The 18,801-nt window shown below is 46.3% G+C and overlaps 1 protein-coding gene across 2 annotated transcripts; it reads left to right on the plus strand.

The window, feature by feature from the left end:
- The first annotated feature begins 4,681 nt into the window (after nucleotides 1-4,681).
- LOC135383301 (uncharacterized) lies at nucleotides 4,682-17,380 on the plus strand. 2 transcript variants are annotated; one of them, XM_064612818.1, is made up of 3 exons: nucleotides 4,682-4,902; nucleotides 10,085-10,369; nucleotides 14,688-17,380. In XM_064612818.1, the coding sequence occupies exons 1-3, from the start codon at nucleotides 4,720-4,722 to the stop codon at nucleotides 17,304-17,306; spliced, it is 3,087 nt and encodes a 1,028-aa protein (XP_064468888.1). In that variant the 5' UTR covers nucleotides 4,682-4,719; the 3' UTR covers nucleotides 17,307-17,380. The 2 variants fall into 2 exon arrangements, with proteins under 2 accessions (XP_064468888.1, XP_064468889.1); XM_064612819.1 differs by lacking the exon at nucleotides 4,682-4,902 and adding an exon at nucleotides 9,193-9,250.
- Nucleotides 17,381-18,801: the final 1,421 nt, after the last annotated feature.

Raw genomic sequence — 18,801 nt, forward strand, 5'->3', positions numbered from 1 at the left:
AGGTTCTCGTCCCAAGGAAAGCGTGCTTGCTGTGACCACAGCGAAGCACTTGTTGAAAGATATTCAGCATCTTTCACCTGACATGCTAACGTCTGGCCTACTGATCAGGTTTGCACCCAAGCCGGTAGGCTACAGTGCAAAGGCTATGCAGAGCAGGTAGGGCACACCCTTCCTGATGTCAGCTTAGCACAGAAAGGTTTTTAGAAAGTGCATGTGATTTCAAAGCTAAAAGAGTTACCCATGTAACTTCCAGATTCCTCTTTCAGGACATTACTAGCCATTCTGCATTTTAATGAGAATAACGGAAACACGCTCTATGATGAAGGAGGGAGAACACCGGTATCGCATCAAGGCATCGAAGACATACAAGGGAGAGCATGTTCCACTGCCAATCAAGGAGGAGCCCACATTCAGTAAGCGCAAACATACAAGTTAATTTGGCCAATAAACACAACTGCGCTTCCCACACAATTGCAGACTACTTCCATCAGCTGATTGACAAGGCTGTTGACCTATGCAATGAGTGGCCCACTCTTGATGCCGCATTTGAAGCCAACCCTGATGACAATCTCCCACCTCTGACTGAATGCAACCCAGCACCAGAAAAAGATGTCCTTGTTGCTCAGAGACTCCACCGACTGGAACCATGTCACTGTCTGCAGTGCAAATCTTAGGGTATGAAGGGTAAGCTCGTTGTACTCAGTGTGTTCAACAACCTCTTTGTGTATCAAACCCCCGAAGGGAATATACACTGCATTAACAAATATACCAGGCATGTAATAAGCCACTGGTGCCAGTGCTTTTCTAAACGCTCAAAGCACGAAGAATCTGAATCTTCGTTGCCTCTCTGAATTCTGTAATAATGCAAATGTGTGACGCCATTTAGGTATGCAACTACACCTGTGTGGCTACTGGCTCACAAGTAGTAGACACACAGTAATGTGGCTCTGCGGTGCCTACAGAGCTGCAAATACTGCTTTTATATTACAGGCAGGAACGTTGTGTGAACACAAGAAAGGGAGGGCAATGTGCCACATACCGTTACGACACCATGGATGCTCTCTACGGTCCTTCTCATGGCATGATGGCGTTTCCTGCAAGGGCACATAATTGTCAGCTGGATGGAAGAGTGTGGCTTCCACACACAGACAGGACGATCCTTTTTAGATCCTTTTTTTTTATTACAGCAAAAAAACAATTAGGACAGCATAGCGGTAAAGCAGCGTGGTTGTGATTTAGGCAGGATCCAAAATTTTCAATGACAGATTTCTATCTACAGTGCTGGTGCAGCCGCCGCCGCATCACTGCCATCGAAAAATCAAAATTTACTGAGGGAGGAAAAAAAAAAAATAATGAGAATAATATCAACAGTTACAGTAGAGCTCCCTAACATTTTAGTGCCCAATCCTAAAAATGCACAGTGTTGTCTGGCATTTTTGAATACTTGCTACTCTGCATTCTGCTTTGCACTGTTTTGAAATTAATCTACGAAGGTTGTCGCTCATAAAGTACGTGAAACAGTGTGCTTGTGTAGCAAACTACAATGCTAGCCTCCCACAGAGTAAGGTGGCATATAACACCAACAGATTGCAAGAAGAGAAGTTATTTCAAAAGAGAGTACCCAAGACAAAGGTTTACTGAAATGGAATAAAGATTGTTTTGTTGAGCTGAGCTTGGCTGTTATTAACATCTTATTAAATGTCTCAACATATACGACTAAATACGTTCCTGTCAGTTCGAGATTTATTCCATGTGCCACTGTTGCATGCTGCATATGACAAAAAAGAAAAAAAAACGCTTATTTTCGCCATGTGTTTTGGAGTTTCCCACAGATCGCTAGCAGATGAGCTCTACTGATTTTATTTTGGTATCCATGTTGTCGTGCTTTTGGAGACGTTGCGCTCCTGGTATCAGTAAGATATGGTAAGCGCAATGTTACACAGCTATGCATTCATCGGTCCGCTCTTTCGCCTCGGAGATGCCAGTGTCCATGCGGTTCAGAGCCCATAGTGTTGACCACAACACGGAGAAGTCATGATGGTCGACGACCTCTTCAAGTGAAAACACTGGTCACTGCGCCGCGTCTTCATGACTATGCATTTGTAACCAAGAAGAAGCACTATCTTTCAATCCAAATGTTCGTTCACACTTAGCAGCATCACTTACCAGCCTCCGGTACATTCGTGTGGCGAAATCGAAGCTGGCGGAGCTTATAGGCTCCAACTTCATAAAACGTTTCGTCAAGAAGGGCAGACGTGTCGCCTAAAGAGTGTTCAGTTCATCACCTGTGCTTTCCACGACGTCCGATGAACAACAACGCTTCCTGCTCGGTCGGCTTGCCGGCGCCGCGACGCCAAAGAAATCGCAAAAAAAAAAAAAAAAAAAAAGAGGGCGAGACCATATGACGTCAGCGGCTGGCAGCCAAGTGATGGGGCATTTCTGCCGCGAGATTCAAAGCTCCCTCGTGCTCCAGGATTGCGCTCTACGCTCAAACTTTTTGTGCGAATACGTATCACAGGGCTCAGGATCGTAATTTCTACTTCCCTTGTCATATTTTATTCCGATCATTTCCATGTTCCTTTAAGTCCGTATATGAACTTGCGTAGGAGGCAGACTTCCCGTTGGGCTTCTCTTGGATCCGTGCCTGGGAGCAGTACCATGTAGACCTCCTCCTTCAGTTCACCGTGGAGGTACACTGTCTTAACGTCCAGTTGGCGCATCGGCATGTTTCGTTCGTTAGCGAGTGCAAGCAATGTCTAGTTAACTATAATTAATTAAAGACTAGTTAATTTTATGACTGGTGAAAAGGTTTTGAAGTGGTGCACGCCAAGGTCTTGTGTAAATCCCCTACTTCCCCTTCCTAATCCCCTTCCTACTAGTCTGGCCTGACACCTTTTGCTTCCGTTACTTTCGTTCTTCATACGAAATACCCACTTGCTTTTTACCACCTTCATTCCCTCTTTTCTGGGAACCCTTTTCCACGTGCACATCTCTTCATGGCATCTTAATTATTCAATACTCTGGTCGCATAATCCAGTTATAAATCTTGTCATATAATCCAGTTGTAAAAAAACAGCATCTGCACTGCTCTCGCGGCTTTTATTAAACATGTGTATCCAACAAAAACTAACAATTTGCATTGCAAAGGAAAGATGGGGAAATGTTCCCCGAACCGCGATAAAAACGATAAATTGCTCAACCAGCCTCCGCTTTGATCTTCCTATTTTCTACACTTTCAAAAACGGTGGTGGTGGTGGTAGTGAAAGGCTCGAACTTCACCGCATGGCACGCTCCGAGCCAACCATCATCACGAATGACATCGTTCTCGCTCGTGATTCGTTGAAAACGGAAGGCGCACGCCTGTCTTGTATACCACTTATGCAGTACATAATTGTACAAAAAACGCGTACGCCCTCTGTTTTCAACAAATCAGGGGCGAGAACGATGTCATTCGGGATGATGATTGGCTAGGACCGTGCCATGCGGTGAAGTTAATTTTTAAGAGTGTACACTTTAAAAACAGAACTTCACCGTATAGCACGCTGTGCGCCAACCACTGCCACGAATGATAGGGTTATCGCTTGTGATTGGAAGACAAAGGGGGCGTACGCCTTTTTGTGGCAATTTTCATATGTCTAAATTACCACAAAAAGGCGTACGCCCCCCTCTCTCTTCGAATCAGGAGCTATAACCCTATCATTTGTGGCAATGGTTAGCACACAGCGTGCTATGCGGTGAAGTTCTGTTTTTAGAGTGTAGTTCGTAGCCCAGTTTTCTAAGTCTGGTATTTACAGATTGGCAGATCGCATGAATCCGGATTTAAAAATGGATTTGATTTTACGTAGGAAATAGAAAACCGGATTGAAAATGACGACATAAATTTAAATTCGCACTTGATTTGGATTTGGTTTATTGTTACCAGTAAAATGTGGATTTGACTTGACCCCGACTTCTGCCGTCAAAGTCACATCACTGGGAAAGTTTGCCACCGAATGAACCTGCTGCGACCAAAGCGTAACGCTGCCTGTCGGTATTGGAAGACGCAAATGAAACGTGGACGAAGCACTCGATTAGGAAGAGGGTACTAAAACTCGAAGAGAAACTCCAAAAGCTGATGCACCATTCCAGAACCGGACTACAAAAGTAAGATAGACAGCAAAGGAATGTTTTCCTTTTATGACTGACGAAAGGTAATTAATTCTATAGGTCATTAGCGTTTCAGATACTTGTGGACACCATACATCAGTGCATGCCAACTGCGCTTTGCGCACCGAACGCCAAACAAATTAACAACTGGACGTTATTATTTGTATTATGCTTGAATGAATATTTTGGCAGCTGTTTGCGAGTTCTACCCACTACAGCCCCAGTAGTTCCCTGTCCGCTTGCTGCGCCCAACTTAGTTCGAACCCGGCCAACATCGCGGCATGGTAAAAGTTGTCTAGATATGCCTGCCACGATGCACATTAAAAATTGTGTGTTACCTGCTCTTTGAATTGATATATCGGAAACAAAGCTGCAACGAGCTGATGATAAGTCTTGACCACAGCAGCTGACCCTGAATAAAAGCAGGTCATCTCTTGAGAAGACAAAGTAGAAGAAAATATCGTGCAACGCACTTGGGCTCGCGCTAGACTTTTTCAGAGGCACGTTCTAATGACAGACTTCTTACATTACGACTTCGAAATCAGGACTTCGGTCGGGAGGCCCCCGGTGACGATGGGGTATACGGGGCGGGCGCGAATAGCTGGGTTCTTCGTCTTCTGCTTGGTCACCGGCGTATCCAGGGTCGTCCACGGAGTTGCCGGACCCGACGTCACCACCGGGAGGCCACCCTGGGAAGCGGGAACGATTGAGAATAAGGATCAGCAGGTGATCATCGAGCATGTCGATGGGCAGCAGGTATGATATGAATAGATGTATGACCACTAGATATCGCATCAGTTCATCCTCCTTTTTCCTTCACTTAGTGCTTCCATTTGGGTAAAATAACCCTAGAGCAGGTCTGCGGTAGCTTTGCATGGTATAAGAGCAATTCGGGATATACTATAGCAGCGTCACTGATGCATTCTTTTTATGTAATTCCGTATCGGGACCACTGGTTTTTTAAACAAAAACGAATAAAAGCAAAAATCAAATGCTTTAACGTAAAAGAGGAACTAACTAGCAACGAAATTAAACAGGAATGACCTGCGTATTGCGTGAACCGTATAAAAATGAAATTTCATCGCCCGTTTCTTGAAGGCAATCCGCCATCTTTACTGAGGACCTTCTGATCTAACCCGAGGCAGTCTCCACGCAGCACCGACTTTTGCTTGGCGGGGGGGGGGGGGGTGCGGCGCTCCCTCCCAGACTCCCCAATTTGTCTAACCTAAACTGACCCAACCTCACTTAAAGGGGCCGTAAACAGGCCACCAAACATTTCTGAAATAATGATACCTCATGAAAGAACGCAGCTCATAATACCCAAATATACATTTCGTTCGGCTCGTGCCAGCTCATTGAGCCGTATAACTGCTTTCAAAGATGAGTAACCAGCGAGCCTCTCTCCACAACGCATACGTCACGTGGCTACGTAGCGTTTTGCCGTCCAATCGGGCGGACGAGCTGCACACATGAAGTTTCAAATTACCAGCCAATAAACATACTTCATTATCTGCTGTGAGTCGTAGCGCTCAGTTTGTTTGTGTGAAACGACGTTTTGCGCTCCGTGGTTCCGAAATTCAACGTCATGACAACTTCAACATCTCCGGCTGGCGCAAACGTCAACAGCTAAGCTGCCATCACATGACGCGATTCGAACCCGGGTTCCTCCCAGTCACGACGTGACATGGCCAGCACGCTATCCACTGTACCACGCGAGCTGGTGACGCAATGCCGCGTGGATCAAACCAAAGTACGGCAGCCCAGTTGTCGGAACCATTCGAAGATGACGAAGATGTTCCATCGCGCACCTACCTAAGATTCCGGAACTGTAGTCCCGGATATTCATTCGCGCAGGTGGTGTGCTGCGTGCTACTGCCCAGAAAACGTAGTGTGCGTATGATACCTAAATTAAACGCATTTCTTTCTCAGTTTGAGGCTGTAACTGTTTAGATTTTGAATAGAAGAGGATTCACGTTCATCTAGTCCAATTCCGCATTTGAAATAAAATCATACGTGGAACACTCAATCGTAATTGGTGCGGAAAGCGCTACGTCAAAATGACGTAAAGTTAGAGCGTGGGGCAGAGCTAAAATGCGAAAGAGTGCAGTGAATATTTCATCCGTATGCAAGCGCCTTTTGTTTTTGAGCGTTAGTAACTGCAAGGAGTTTTCACTGACTAAGTTCCAATAATATAACACAAAGAAATGTGCACCTTTTGTACCTGTTTACGGCCCCTTTAAGTGATGAAAGATGAAAGTCACTGAAAAGGTTAGCCAGCTGGAGTCCTACAGCTGGCTAACCTTTTCAGTGACTCATCTTTCATCGTTAATTTCTTAGGCAAATTGAGACTTTGTATGTATTTGTCCCTTCTATGTTGTTCCAGCCTCAGAACATCAGTTCTTTCATGTTCACTTAAGTGAGGTGGTTCAGCCCAGTTCAACGACCCTACACTCTTAAAAATGAACTTCAGCGCACAGCACGCTCTGTGCTAACCACTGGAACGAATGATATCGTTATCTGTCCTGATTTGTTGAAAACGGGAGGCGTGCGCCTTTTCTGTGACGATTATGAACAGCATACGTGTCACAAAAAAGGCGTACGCCTCTCGTTTTCAACAAATCATGATGATGATGGTTGGCTAGGAGCGTGCTATGCAATGAAGCTCATTTTTAAGAGTGTACCTTTTGCAAGGTTTCGAATCAGTTAGGCTTATCATTACTGTGTTTCTCCTGCGCTAGAAGTGCATCAGATGGGGTTGTTGAAATGCCAATAAAAGGTTCTAGTCCACAGAATTTTATAATTCTTACGTTTTTAGATTCAGTACGACCTTCTTTCACTTCTACGCAATATTTACCTTCCAAACGGTTTCGCTTTAGAGTGGTCCTGATACGGAACTACACCCATTTTTTAAGTAACAAAGCGTAAAGTCAGGAAATGGGAGTTCTACGAATATCCTTTAAAATATTTGTGGGGAACACTTAGAAAAAAATGAGCAATATTTATGACGATTTTTAAAACGTTTTATACGAAAATAGCATACCCTGCAAGTCTGCTAAAAACACGCAATTTAGTGCCGACGCGGCGGTATAGCCTAAGGCATTGTCCCCACTTGCGAGAGAAGACAAGCGGGCCCGCGCCACTGTGAGAGGAAAGTAGGTCCCGGAGTCGTGCCCCACTTCGCTTCTCATCATCCGTGCTGGACGACGTCCAACCAGCCCTCCACAACTCTCCATAGAGCCCATAGTATAGAAAAATTTACACAACACTGGACACACGACCAATGAGAATGCAGCGATTGCTCCCTCAATCCTCCAGTCAGAAGTCTTTCCGTCCGGTTCGCAGCCTGACCAGTTCTGGCGAAAAAACTTGCAAAACATGCATATCGACACAGCTTATTCCAAACAACGAACAACTGTCACATACTTGCGCACAGTCTCTTGATCATCATGTCCTTGCATGCTATACGTCAAACACCTTATCCTTATCATGATGATCCTTATTTTCTAGTTACCGCTATGCAAATCTGACGGCGCTCGAACGTGTTCATCGATCTAGAATTCACGACAACACTTCAGCTTGAAATCCGATTGGCTGTTGGTAGACCGATGCTTGTGTCGAGAAACAGTACAACACGATCAAAGACAATATAATACACGGATAAGACGGCGAACGCACTTGCCTCCCAACGAAAGACACCGCCGACCCGGCGTCCACCGTTCAAACTTCAAATGAAACCGCCAAGAGAGTACGCAGCACGCAGGGGAGGAAGCGCGAAATGCAGTTTTCAAGTTCCTGCAACCAATCCGAACATTCCTGTGGCGTCTGACCAATGGAGAGGCACGGATTGCTCCGTGCGCAGTAACACGCATTTTGATACAGATTTTGCGAGAGCTGTGAGGGGCTGGTACAACATCGGCTATGGCTGCAGGCTACCACGCCCGCCCAGTGCCAACACTGGGCCTGTATCCTCAGGCGCCCGCTCCCGTGATCAGTCGAGCGCGACTGGCGCCGCGCAAGAGATCTTCCCTCGCGTCGAGGTCAAAAACGTCCCTCACGTCGTCGCGAGCGTCCGCGCGGCAGCCTTCCCGTGAACTCTTCAAGTCAAGTGAACTCTTAAAACAAAACTTCACCACCAGGTCCCCCAAACTCACCTCGGAAAGGCGTGCAACGAAGAAGGCCGCCACTAGATACCCCACTGTTGCCGTTCCGGACCACTTCAGCGCGCTAAGCTTAGCGGCAAAATGTTTTTGTTGTTTCTGCGAATGAATCTAGTCTTTATATGTCCAAATAAAGCACGTATAACAACTTTCCGTTTCGTGTTTCACTTTATGGTCCCGTTTTTAAACGTGTTGAGCGATCGGAAGGATCTAGTGCACGGCTGCGTGCATCACATAGCGTACCTGTCGTACCAGGCGCCGCCAGTTGGCGCCGCAGGCGCAGTCGTCCATTTCTCATTCGGTGACTTGGCCTGGCTTGAATTGTGCTTCAACTGGATCTTTAGCGCGCTACAATCAAACGCAAGCCAACGTCTGGTAACAATGGGGTATCTAAGGGCTGCCTCCGGCATTGCACGCATCGGGATAGGAACAAATACATGGGAAAATGGCGACCTTGGGGGACCTGTTCACCACATGGCACCCTGAAGGCCAACAACTGTACAGAGTGATACTTCTATCACTCTTCATTAGCGGAAAGCGCCGGGCATACACCTTTTTGTGACAATTAACATCACTGTATAAGTGTCACAGTAAGGTGTACTCCTCTCGTTTTCGACAAATAAGGGGGAGAACGATGCCACTCGGGATGACGGTTGGCCAGGAGCGTGCTATGTGGTGAAGTTCATTTTTACGAGTGTGGGAACTAGGCGTAAAGTGGGACATCGCACCAAAATCACAACAAAGGTTGTGGTATATCCGTAATCTTTGGGATTTAAGGAACATGTGTACGAAATATCTCTGTCCAAACGTGCGCAGATGTTACTCAAACGAATTATTACGAAGCGACCCCTGTGAAGCGAGAAGGCGCTGAAACTAACTCCTGCTGACGTCATCTGGCATCCGGCAAGGGGGAAAGAATGCGGGCTTGGAAGGAAACCACAATGCAGGTGACGTCACGAAATCCTCATCCAGACGAACTTTTCGGTTTCGGTTTGCTATTGTCATCATTTAGGAATTAATCACTCGCGCAAAATGAATGGGAATGTTGTATTGGGTATGGAGGGGATGGTTCGTGTTCTTTATGATGCCCACCTAACTTTCTTAGAATCCTTGCGAAGTACCCTTTTAATGCTGGCACCGCGTAAAGCTGGAGTGCGCGGAGGTAGGGTTGGATGCTCCGCCTCCTCGGACCATCCCCTCAAGGCACTAGACGAACATAACCTAGACTTATTTTACTAAACTCACCTGACGTAACATAACATAACCACTACATGTGCCACCTGAGCGCCCCTGGAGCAGCTTCATTGCTGTAGTAGTCACAATTCGGAATGGTGGTTGGCTCACGTTGACTAGGAGCTTGTTATGTAGCGTAGTTTTTTATTTTGGCTCTGCAGAGGAGCTTCACAATAAAACAGGGTCAATGCCAACCATAGCAGACCGTCATCACTCTTGACCCTAGGAAAGAACGGGCGTTTGCCTTTGGGTCGCATTAACATAAATGCAGAGTGGCCTGCATTGTCGTACGCCCGCCAATCTCAACAAGTCATGCATGACAACGATGTCATTCAGAACCTTTGGCTGCACTCATAACACAGAACTTCAACACATAACACACTGAACACCAACCATTGCCCAGAATGATTCCATAATTCTGAAAGCTGGGGCACACGCTTTTTATGACAATGAACACAACTGTATAAGTGTTATGCGGTGAAGTCTGCTTTAAGAGTGTAGTTGGTAAGAGTGTTATGCCGCCCTAACGGCCATTGTAACTGTTTCAGAGCAAGGCCCCTGTGGATTGGCTTTTGGTGCTCGGCATTATTATCGCTGTCCTCCTGCTGCTCATGTTGTTCGTGTTGATCACCCGACTGCCCCACTCTAATCCGAAGTACACGCGGCTCCACCTTGTGGCTGGTGGAAAAAATCCTGAAGAGGCGTTCACGTACATCGACGCTTCCAACCACAGGCACGCTCACCTCCAGGACAGGCCTGGTTGGAGGCACGATTGGATTCCCTCCCAACACCAGCAACGCAGTAACGTCCCACATTTTGCTACCAAATTCGAGGTAACGTATTAGTGCATAATGTAAAACCACGAAGACAGCACGAAGGGACAGACACAACACCAACTCTCGTTATGCATCAACTTCACCAGCTCGCTTGCGTCTTGGGCATCTTTTAATTAACGTATTACTACCTGCGGAAAACTATATAGACACGGGAGGGTGAGGAAGAGGAAGTCCCCGTTGCATACGACTGAAAAACGGTGGTCGATGAAAGATTCTAGCAGAAAGGGTCGAACCCATATCCTCTTATTTCCGTTGAGTTTCTACCATTACATCAGTTAATGATGATGATGATCAGTTATTAATGATGTCTGGGATGTTGCTCCGGAAACGTTTGCGTAACGTAAAACTATATAAATATCCAAATTGTCTAGAAAACGTTCTACAGATGAAAGTGCAGATTCCTTATTGGCAGTTGGAACGTCGTTGCACACTCGTCGGCATTGCTCGTTGGTCATTGCAGCATGCCACTATAGCCATACTCGTTTTAAAAGGAGTACACACACATATACATATGCATTTTGCATGCATGCTCTCTTGTCAGTTGAGAAACCTGTGTATTTGAGAGATTTTGCTAGTGCAGAAAACCTGAAGTTGGTTGGGTACCATATGCAGGTTGGCGAAGCAGCCTATAAGCAGCTTAAGCCTATAGCAGCTCAGATATGTAGCCGGAACAAGGGTTTTGGGCCGATTACCCCACTTTGGAAACGTGAGCAGTGGCAGTAGAAAATTGTTTCGATGACAGTAACTCCTAAGCGTAACCTCCTTATATGTATACATGCAGTACTGCGGACGCACCAGTTGACCAAGTGAAATCCTTTAAATATCTGGTGTTATTATCGACTCAGAGATACGCTGGACTATGTGGTAGGAAAAACATCTAGAAGACTTAGTTTGCTCGGATATACACCAAGCCCTAGTGGAAAGACCCCCCAGGTCTAATGTGTTATGGGACCGAGAGGGCCTCTCAGGCTGGTGGACCTCTCAGGCTGAGAAGACATCTCAGATTGACAGGACTTCTCAGAAGCTAATGCACAGATGTGACATCGGAACATCAATGTTCAATTTCACCGTCTACGCTGCACCTGTCGTCGGAGCGGTACAATCATACAGTGCTATGATACGCCAGAGATAGATACAGACAAGTACATGTCACAAAACTCCACATATATTGAGTTCCTTCGATTGTACAGATACACTCAAGGCATGCACACTGCTCATCAGATTATCTAACAGTTATATCAAATGTCTTGCAGAATTGTGAATATCTAATATTTGTTGAAGGATCGCTCGCAAGAAACTACACGAAACGGTAAATAGCAGCAACAGAAACTAGATTTAGCGCTTACATGTCTACGAAAGCATACAAGTCATCATCAACAAATACTGCCGTATTCCACAAAGCGTGAACTCATGGGACACATTTCGCAATGTCCGTACAGCGGCGATGAAAAATATTATTGAGGAACTCTGCTTCTCGGCGATCAAGTTCGTCTGTTTTACGTATACTTAGGGACTCGCGATGCACCGTCTAGTTTCCCTTGCTTGCGTAAGACGCCAACTAACTGGCAAGATTGTGTTCTCACCACCTTGGGTTCTCACCACCTGTCATTTCGTACGAGATTCACCTGTAAGAAATTTCAAAGTGTCAGTGTAAGACAGTGTGCAGGCATCGAAATATATAACATACCGTTTGGCACAAAGCGCCGTCCATAACGTAACGTGGTTGGTAATCTTCTTATCGGCGCTCATAATGCGTGTCTGCGAACACTTGTAAAAGCGTAAAGTGAACAGGAATGCCTGTAACTCACGAAAGCATATTTGAGACATCGTCTACATACCTCAAAAACAGTTAGAATCCCGAAAACAAAACGCGAATTACTTGAGATCCGCGGCCGACGTCCTCATACTTCAACGTTTCAAAACACTGATTGAACCGCTGGCGACTGGCCGAAACGCTTCCACTTACGTGCAGTGCAATAATACACGGAATGCAAGTATAATAGCTTCAAGGGGGAACGGCAATACAAGGTTATCACGGCACGTGTTCATTGAAGGAATAATGCACAAACATGTGAAATCTTGCGAACTATTTTCGAAAGCGGAGGAGGTAGCATGTCCCGCGGCGCGGAAAACATGTGCGAACTTGCTCTGGGAGGTGTTGCACAACGCACTGTCGCAAAGCTGTCTGAGAGGTCCACCAAACTCCCCAGGGCTACATGATTCTATAACGTCCTCCAGATTTTCTCTAAAAGGTCTTCTCAGACCCCTCTGTGCTGCCTGAAAGGTCCTACCAGACCTTTCAAGATTTCTTGAAAGGTCCTCTCAGACATCTCACGAAATTTTGAGGGACAATTGCGAGAAATATGAAATTAGTTTGTTATAAAACAGTCCGGTCAATTCTGGGTTATGCTTCTGAAATTTGGATTCCGTACTCGAAAAATGGTCTAGCCCTTATTGCTCAGTTAGAAAGACAGAAGATCCCCCCTGTACATCTTTTTGAAAAAAGCTTACCTGCTCCAGCTCAACAGGAAAGCTTCGCTACGGAAGTTTTTCTGGCTAATAATCAACGGTCGCTTAGTCATTGATCCAAGTGAATATGGCCAAATGTTTCTGGCTTGATAGAATCACGTATTAAACATTGTAAAACTATGAAACTTGAGAAATGTCGTGACATATAAAAAAACTGATACAGACAACCGATATTGAAACAAATCAGCACATGCATTCATTTTTCCCATATATACGTATGTCACGTCAATGGGGTTCCCTCCCTAATAGTGTTGTATGTTCAACTAATTTAGACGCATTTCTTGATCGCATCTCCTCTGTGTTAAAATAGTTGCTTTTAATTCGTACATTTATCTGGGTATTGTATATTTCATTCTGCTTTACCGGGTGTCTCAGTTAAATCCCCGGGCTAAATAATTCGCGAACCGGTGCACCAATCGAATAACTTTCTTTTTTACAAGTATCTGTCCAATACCGTCTACAAGATGCGCACCGCGTGAATGAGCGGGTGGCGCTCATTATTTAAATAAAAATTCAAATGAGTTTCGTGAAAAAAGCTAACTTCTAAAGCAGGGCGCCGTCGACATTAAAATGGGTACTACCCCTTTTGGGATTTTCAGTGGACACCTTTTAGAGAAAAATCTGCCACCGAAGCGGGTCATTTGTTGCAGTAATTAATTGGTTTCGGTTTACGTATTTTTGTCGCGGTTGGTCGCGGCGAATCGCAAAAGGATGTAATTCATTGGTGTAATTAATTGGTGTAAGGACGTAATTCATTGGTGGACATGGGAGTGAAAGAGCGTCCTTTTGCGCTTCACCGCGACCAGCCGCGACAAAAATACGTAAACCGAAACCAATTAATTACTGCAACAAATGACCCGCTTCGGTGCAGATTTTTCTCTAAAAGGTGTCCACTGAAGGTCCCAAAAGGGGTAGTACCCATTTTAATGCCGACGGCGCCCTGCTTTAGAAGTTAGCTTTTTTCACGAACCTCATTTGAATTTTTATTTAAGTAATGAGCGCCTCCCGCTCATCCTCGCGGTGCGCATCTTGTAGGCGGTATTGGACAGATACTCGTAAAAAAGAAAGTTATTCGATTGGTGCACCGGTTCGCGAATTATTTTTCCCGGGGATTTAACTGAGACACCCGGTATATGTAAGCACAAGCTGTGTATTTTGTTTAGTCTTCGGCTCTTGGGCCAACAGTAATCTAAAATAAATTTAAACAAATAAATAAATTCCGCAGAGCGCTGCGAAACAGCAAGGCGAGAGCGTCACAAGCCACTCGAGCTGTCGCCGCTGTCCGATCTCTGAGCATGGACGCAAAACTGGTGATCGGCCGGTCTTGCTTTCTGGGTGTCTGCACAGCAGAACCACAGAGACGCAATCGTGATAAAGAAATAGTCCTGAACGAGTAGAGCAATGTTCATTGAAGCGCTCAGCAGCGTGAACTTGTGGACTGCGTGGAGCTAACGAAGATATGGTGGTCTAGCATATATCTCTGCCTCAGGAGTCAAAGGGTCACCTGTGTTATGTGGCGTACTCAGGCAAGTGTAAAACGAATTGGCACTTTCCATACGGATAGTTCTGGCCACTGTGTGCCCAGTTATCTAGGAATATTCCAGTGCCCTTTCTGTACAAGACCAAACAGACTCCTTTTTCTTTAGTTGATGCGTCCGACAGCGCGACGCTGGTTTCAAGAACCACGCGAACCACGCGAATTTCAACTCTTTGTTTGTCACCTATTTGTGCAAATGCGTTCCGGACTTCTAATAGGTGTTTATGAAGATTTATAATCTTTTTCCAGGGGAAAGGAAGTCCCAAACAGAGAACAACCCGAACCACTCTACAAGACGATGCTAGAAGGCCACAGACGACCAATGAGCCCGAACGCCAGGCAGACCGAAGTCTTGCCTGCTATAACAGCGAATGGCCTGTCGTCAACAGGACATATTCGCGAGAAACAGTGGACTCTCCTGTGGCCGATGAACCTCCTTACAAGCAGATAAAGACGGTTGACGGTCAAGATGGCTTTGATGAAGACAGCACTTGCGTCACGTTGGCATCTCGGGAGACGCTTTTCCGCACCTGCAGCCCCGTTGGTGTAATTGTTTACAACCGTGACGTCGTAACCGAAGTAAGATCGCCCGCTTCATTGGCTCCCTTGTCTCTTTCTGACAAAAATTTTGATATAGCTCCACCAGACACAAATTTAACAATACCCGAAATGGACGACAACGGGAAAGGTTCAAGAGATACCCGATTCCAGCCTCTCAGTCTACGTACAACCCAGAATATCCCCTTGGCAAGTACCGATACAACACAGTTCATTGTTTCGCCAGACACAAGTACGGAACATGAGTCAATAATACGCGGTCCCTCTACGCAACTTGGCGAGCAGGCGAGCAGGGAGCTTTTCCTGAAGGAATTCCCTATAACTGCTACTCCATCTGATGAACCCACTAGGAAGCCGCGGGTAAGGCGGAATGCACTGGCGTTGGACGCTGAAGTATCCCCAGGAGAGGATGTTCAGCCAGCAGGAAAGCAGAGTAACACCCCAGCGTCGTACCATACAGAGTTAACGGATACAGGTCCGCACCCTGCGAGGAGAAAGGTATCTGGTGTAGGAATTCCACCTGAAGGGCGTTACGTTCATCAGATGCAACTGATTGAACCAGGCTTCATTTCTGACCAGCGGACTGACATAGGCCAAGCAGAAAGGCCTGAGGAGGAGGAACGGCCGACACCACTTCGCAGGACTTCAACTGAACACAGGGCGAGCAGCACTGAACGTGCCCTGGAGAACGCGACTGACGCAGGTTTAAATTGCATTACGTTTGAAGAGAGGCCTAGCATTGAGTATTTCCCCTACGAGAGTATAGAGTATGCGCCTGTAATGAGACAGCCAACGAGTATTCCAAATGCACAGGACGCGTTGATGAGAGTAACATCTGAAGTTCCTGCACAGCGCACAATTGATGGCGAAGAAAAAGCACAGAGTCAACAAGCTTATCTCAGATACGAGCTCGAACGTTCTGATGCACCACAAGAAGATGCACCAGTGCACTTCACTGCCACACAATCACCGGGCCAGGGCACACGACTTCATCCCAATGCTCCTCTCACTACACAGTATGGAACAGCGTTGCAGTCTCCCATTAGGCAAATGTCACGGCCTGAATGCTCTGATACCGCAATGCTTGATTTAAGTCTTATTCCACATGAACAGGAATCACTGCTACCATCGCCGACACCATCAGCAGACTTCGAACTGAGAAGAGCGGATGATGAATCGGTTAGCCTTTTGGAAGAGCTTCGCGATGCTGAGCGGCAAATGATGCTGTCTGGAAATGTTATACCTCCTATCGATGACAATGGCATGCAGGTTAGGCAGGATATTGTCAAGAAAATTACTGGAAGGGTGATTTCAAAAGAAGCTATGACTGAATGCTTCAATGAGCTAATACATTATATGCACTCGGTTGCAACACGGGAAGACGAAATTCCAGACAGCACGAACGAAAATATTACTCACCTGTCCGGAGCGTCGTCCTCTAACTTCACTGATGTCGCCGAGGTGGGAATTCCGAATTCGGGAACGTTGTCAGGCTCTACATCGCCGTCTTCTGGGTCGGAACATAGAGGGCAGAAGAGACTTGTGAAGACAAAACCTGTTAAAAAAGCAACCACACGTATTGTTTTCTCCTCGTCCGTTCCTTTCGAACAAGAAACCGCGGATTCGCAAACGTTTGAGCCATCTCCGGAAGTCCTGGAGGTGGTTGATGACGACCTCACCGGCATTCCAGACGAGGTACGGACGACGCTTTCTCCGAGTAGTCCGAACGTAGAGCACACACTAGGTAGCGGGATTGATGACAGAGTGTCCAGCTTTAGCGCGAAGAACCGGAACGTTGAAAACCAGCTGGAAAAATCCAACACTACGAGCCCTTGGCGCCGTATCAGTTCCCCACAGTTCTTCAGTGAAAGGAGTTCTTCATTACCATCTGGACAGTCCACGCCACGTTCACAGGGAAGAAAGAAAGAACAGACTATGCTTATGACTGCCCCAGACATTTTGCAAGCGCCATTCATAGAGACAGACTCCCCTCGTGTGTCCCTTACGCCCCAGAAGTCCACGACGACAAGCCCTCGAAAACACAGCCGCTCGACTCCGGGTACCTTGCAGCGTTCGAAGCCTTCTTGGACCCCTGGGAAGTCACCCCCGAAGCCCGTGTCACCGGGAAAATATGGGCTACAGCCAAGAAAACGGTCTGACGACGAGGTTACGAATGTTGAGCCGAAAACTGGGCAAGTCTCCAGTAAAGCGTCTGCGGAGACGCACGTGGAGCCGCCGCAGAGATCGCTGAAGGTGCTTCCCGATGAAGGACCACAGAGCGAGGAAGCAAAGGATAAGACCACGACATAATACTGCTAATGGTTAAAGACGCGGTGGTAGCACTTTATTCAGAAATGTTAATAAATCTACATCAAGTGACAATATGTTAACCGTTCTTAGTCTGAGGGACAATGCAGCAGCGAGCTTCGGTAGGACTGCAAGGGCGCTGCAAGGCTTCTACATCTGGCAGAGAACGCTAGTGGGAGCAATGGCGTAGACAAATGTGTGAAACCGAATGACTCCTTTAGCACGGGCTTTAGTATTTTTGCGATGATGGCTGACATATGGCGCGTTGCGTCTTTGTGCTCACGGATTTTCCCACCACCCCATGTACCCTAAGACACACAAAAAAAATTCTTGCATCACCCCTTTCCCCCAAAGTTGTACAACCTGCTCAGTGTGACCTGCTACCAGCGCTACAGTTCGGCTCTGCAGCACCAGTGTCAGCCCTCGTGAACGTCTCTCCTTCATCCAATACTTACAACCCCTAACTTACATTCACGGCCAGCCCTTTCACCATCACCACCACCATTACCAACTCACATTGTCAAGATCAGGTGTTTTACAGCAACCTAATGTTTATATTGGTCGATTTGATGTCGTTACAAGCCTATTGATACTTTCTACAGAGCTTGTAACAGAATTTGATATCACTTTCTGCCGTCCATGCACCTGGAACCATGGTTGGTTTTACCACTCGATTATGTCATGCTCTAAAAGAAAATGTACCACGAAATAGCTCCAGTGCTTCCATACTGGCCATACCCGCTCTGACGACAGCTGGGTAGTTTAATTTATAATCGAATGATGCACGCCGGTCACATTTTTTATTTCTCTCGCAAAAAATATATGTTATCCCACCGACAAAGAGATGCAAAAGGTGCCTGACCGCAGGTCTCTGCAATATTTTCTTCTCCGTACACTACGCTTTGAAGCAAGCGGCGCGATTTCGCGCCATAAATATTTTCCGACTTTGTGACCTTGTATCTCTTGAACGAGATGCCCCATTTGAACTAATTTTTTTTGCTGACAGAGTTAATGGTGCACGTTCCACCGTGGGCTGTTAAATCCCGAAAACGCAACAGAGAGCCTGTTTACCGCACGTTTGGAAGGTCATGGCCGGGGCCCTGGATCTCCGACTGTGATGTTCTTCGCATGAGCAGAAAGATCATTCTTTGCTCTTTCGTTTGACGCGAAATACATTGCTTTATCTTCAACCATTATCCCGTAATAAGGCCGTGGACACAGAAGGGTAGGGGAAAATTCTCATTTTCGCGGCAGTTTTTGCCCAAAAAGGACATCTTCAAATATTCCGATATTTTGTACTAACATAGCTGAGACATAGCTCTTTCAGGATATGCAATAAAATGCTTGCTTATTTGGGTATCACATTTTTTTTCGCACCCCTATTGGGCAGCGCTCGCAGGGGTCAAACACACGTACAAAGAGTGGACTTCTATCCCACCCCTATCTTATTCCTATTCCTATCCTATTTTGCTTTTGGTGAGGGTGCCGTCATGCCGAA

The sequence above is a fragment of the Ornithodoros turicata genome, chromosome 2 (assembly GCF_037126465.1).
Source record: "Ornithodoros turicata isolate Travis chromosome 2, ASM3712646v1, whole genome shotgun sequence".
Classification (NCBI taxonomy): domain Eukaryota; kingdom Metazoa; phylum Arthropoda; class Arachnida; order Ixodida; family Argasidae; genus Ornithodoros; species Ornithodoros turicata.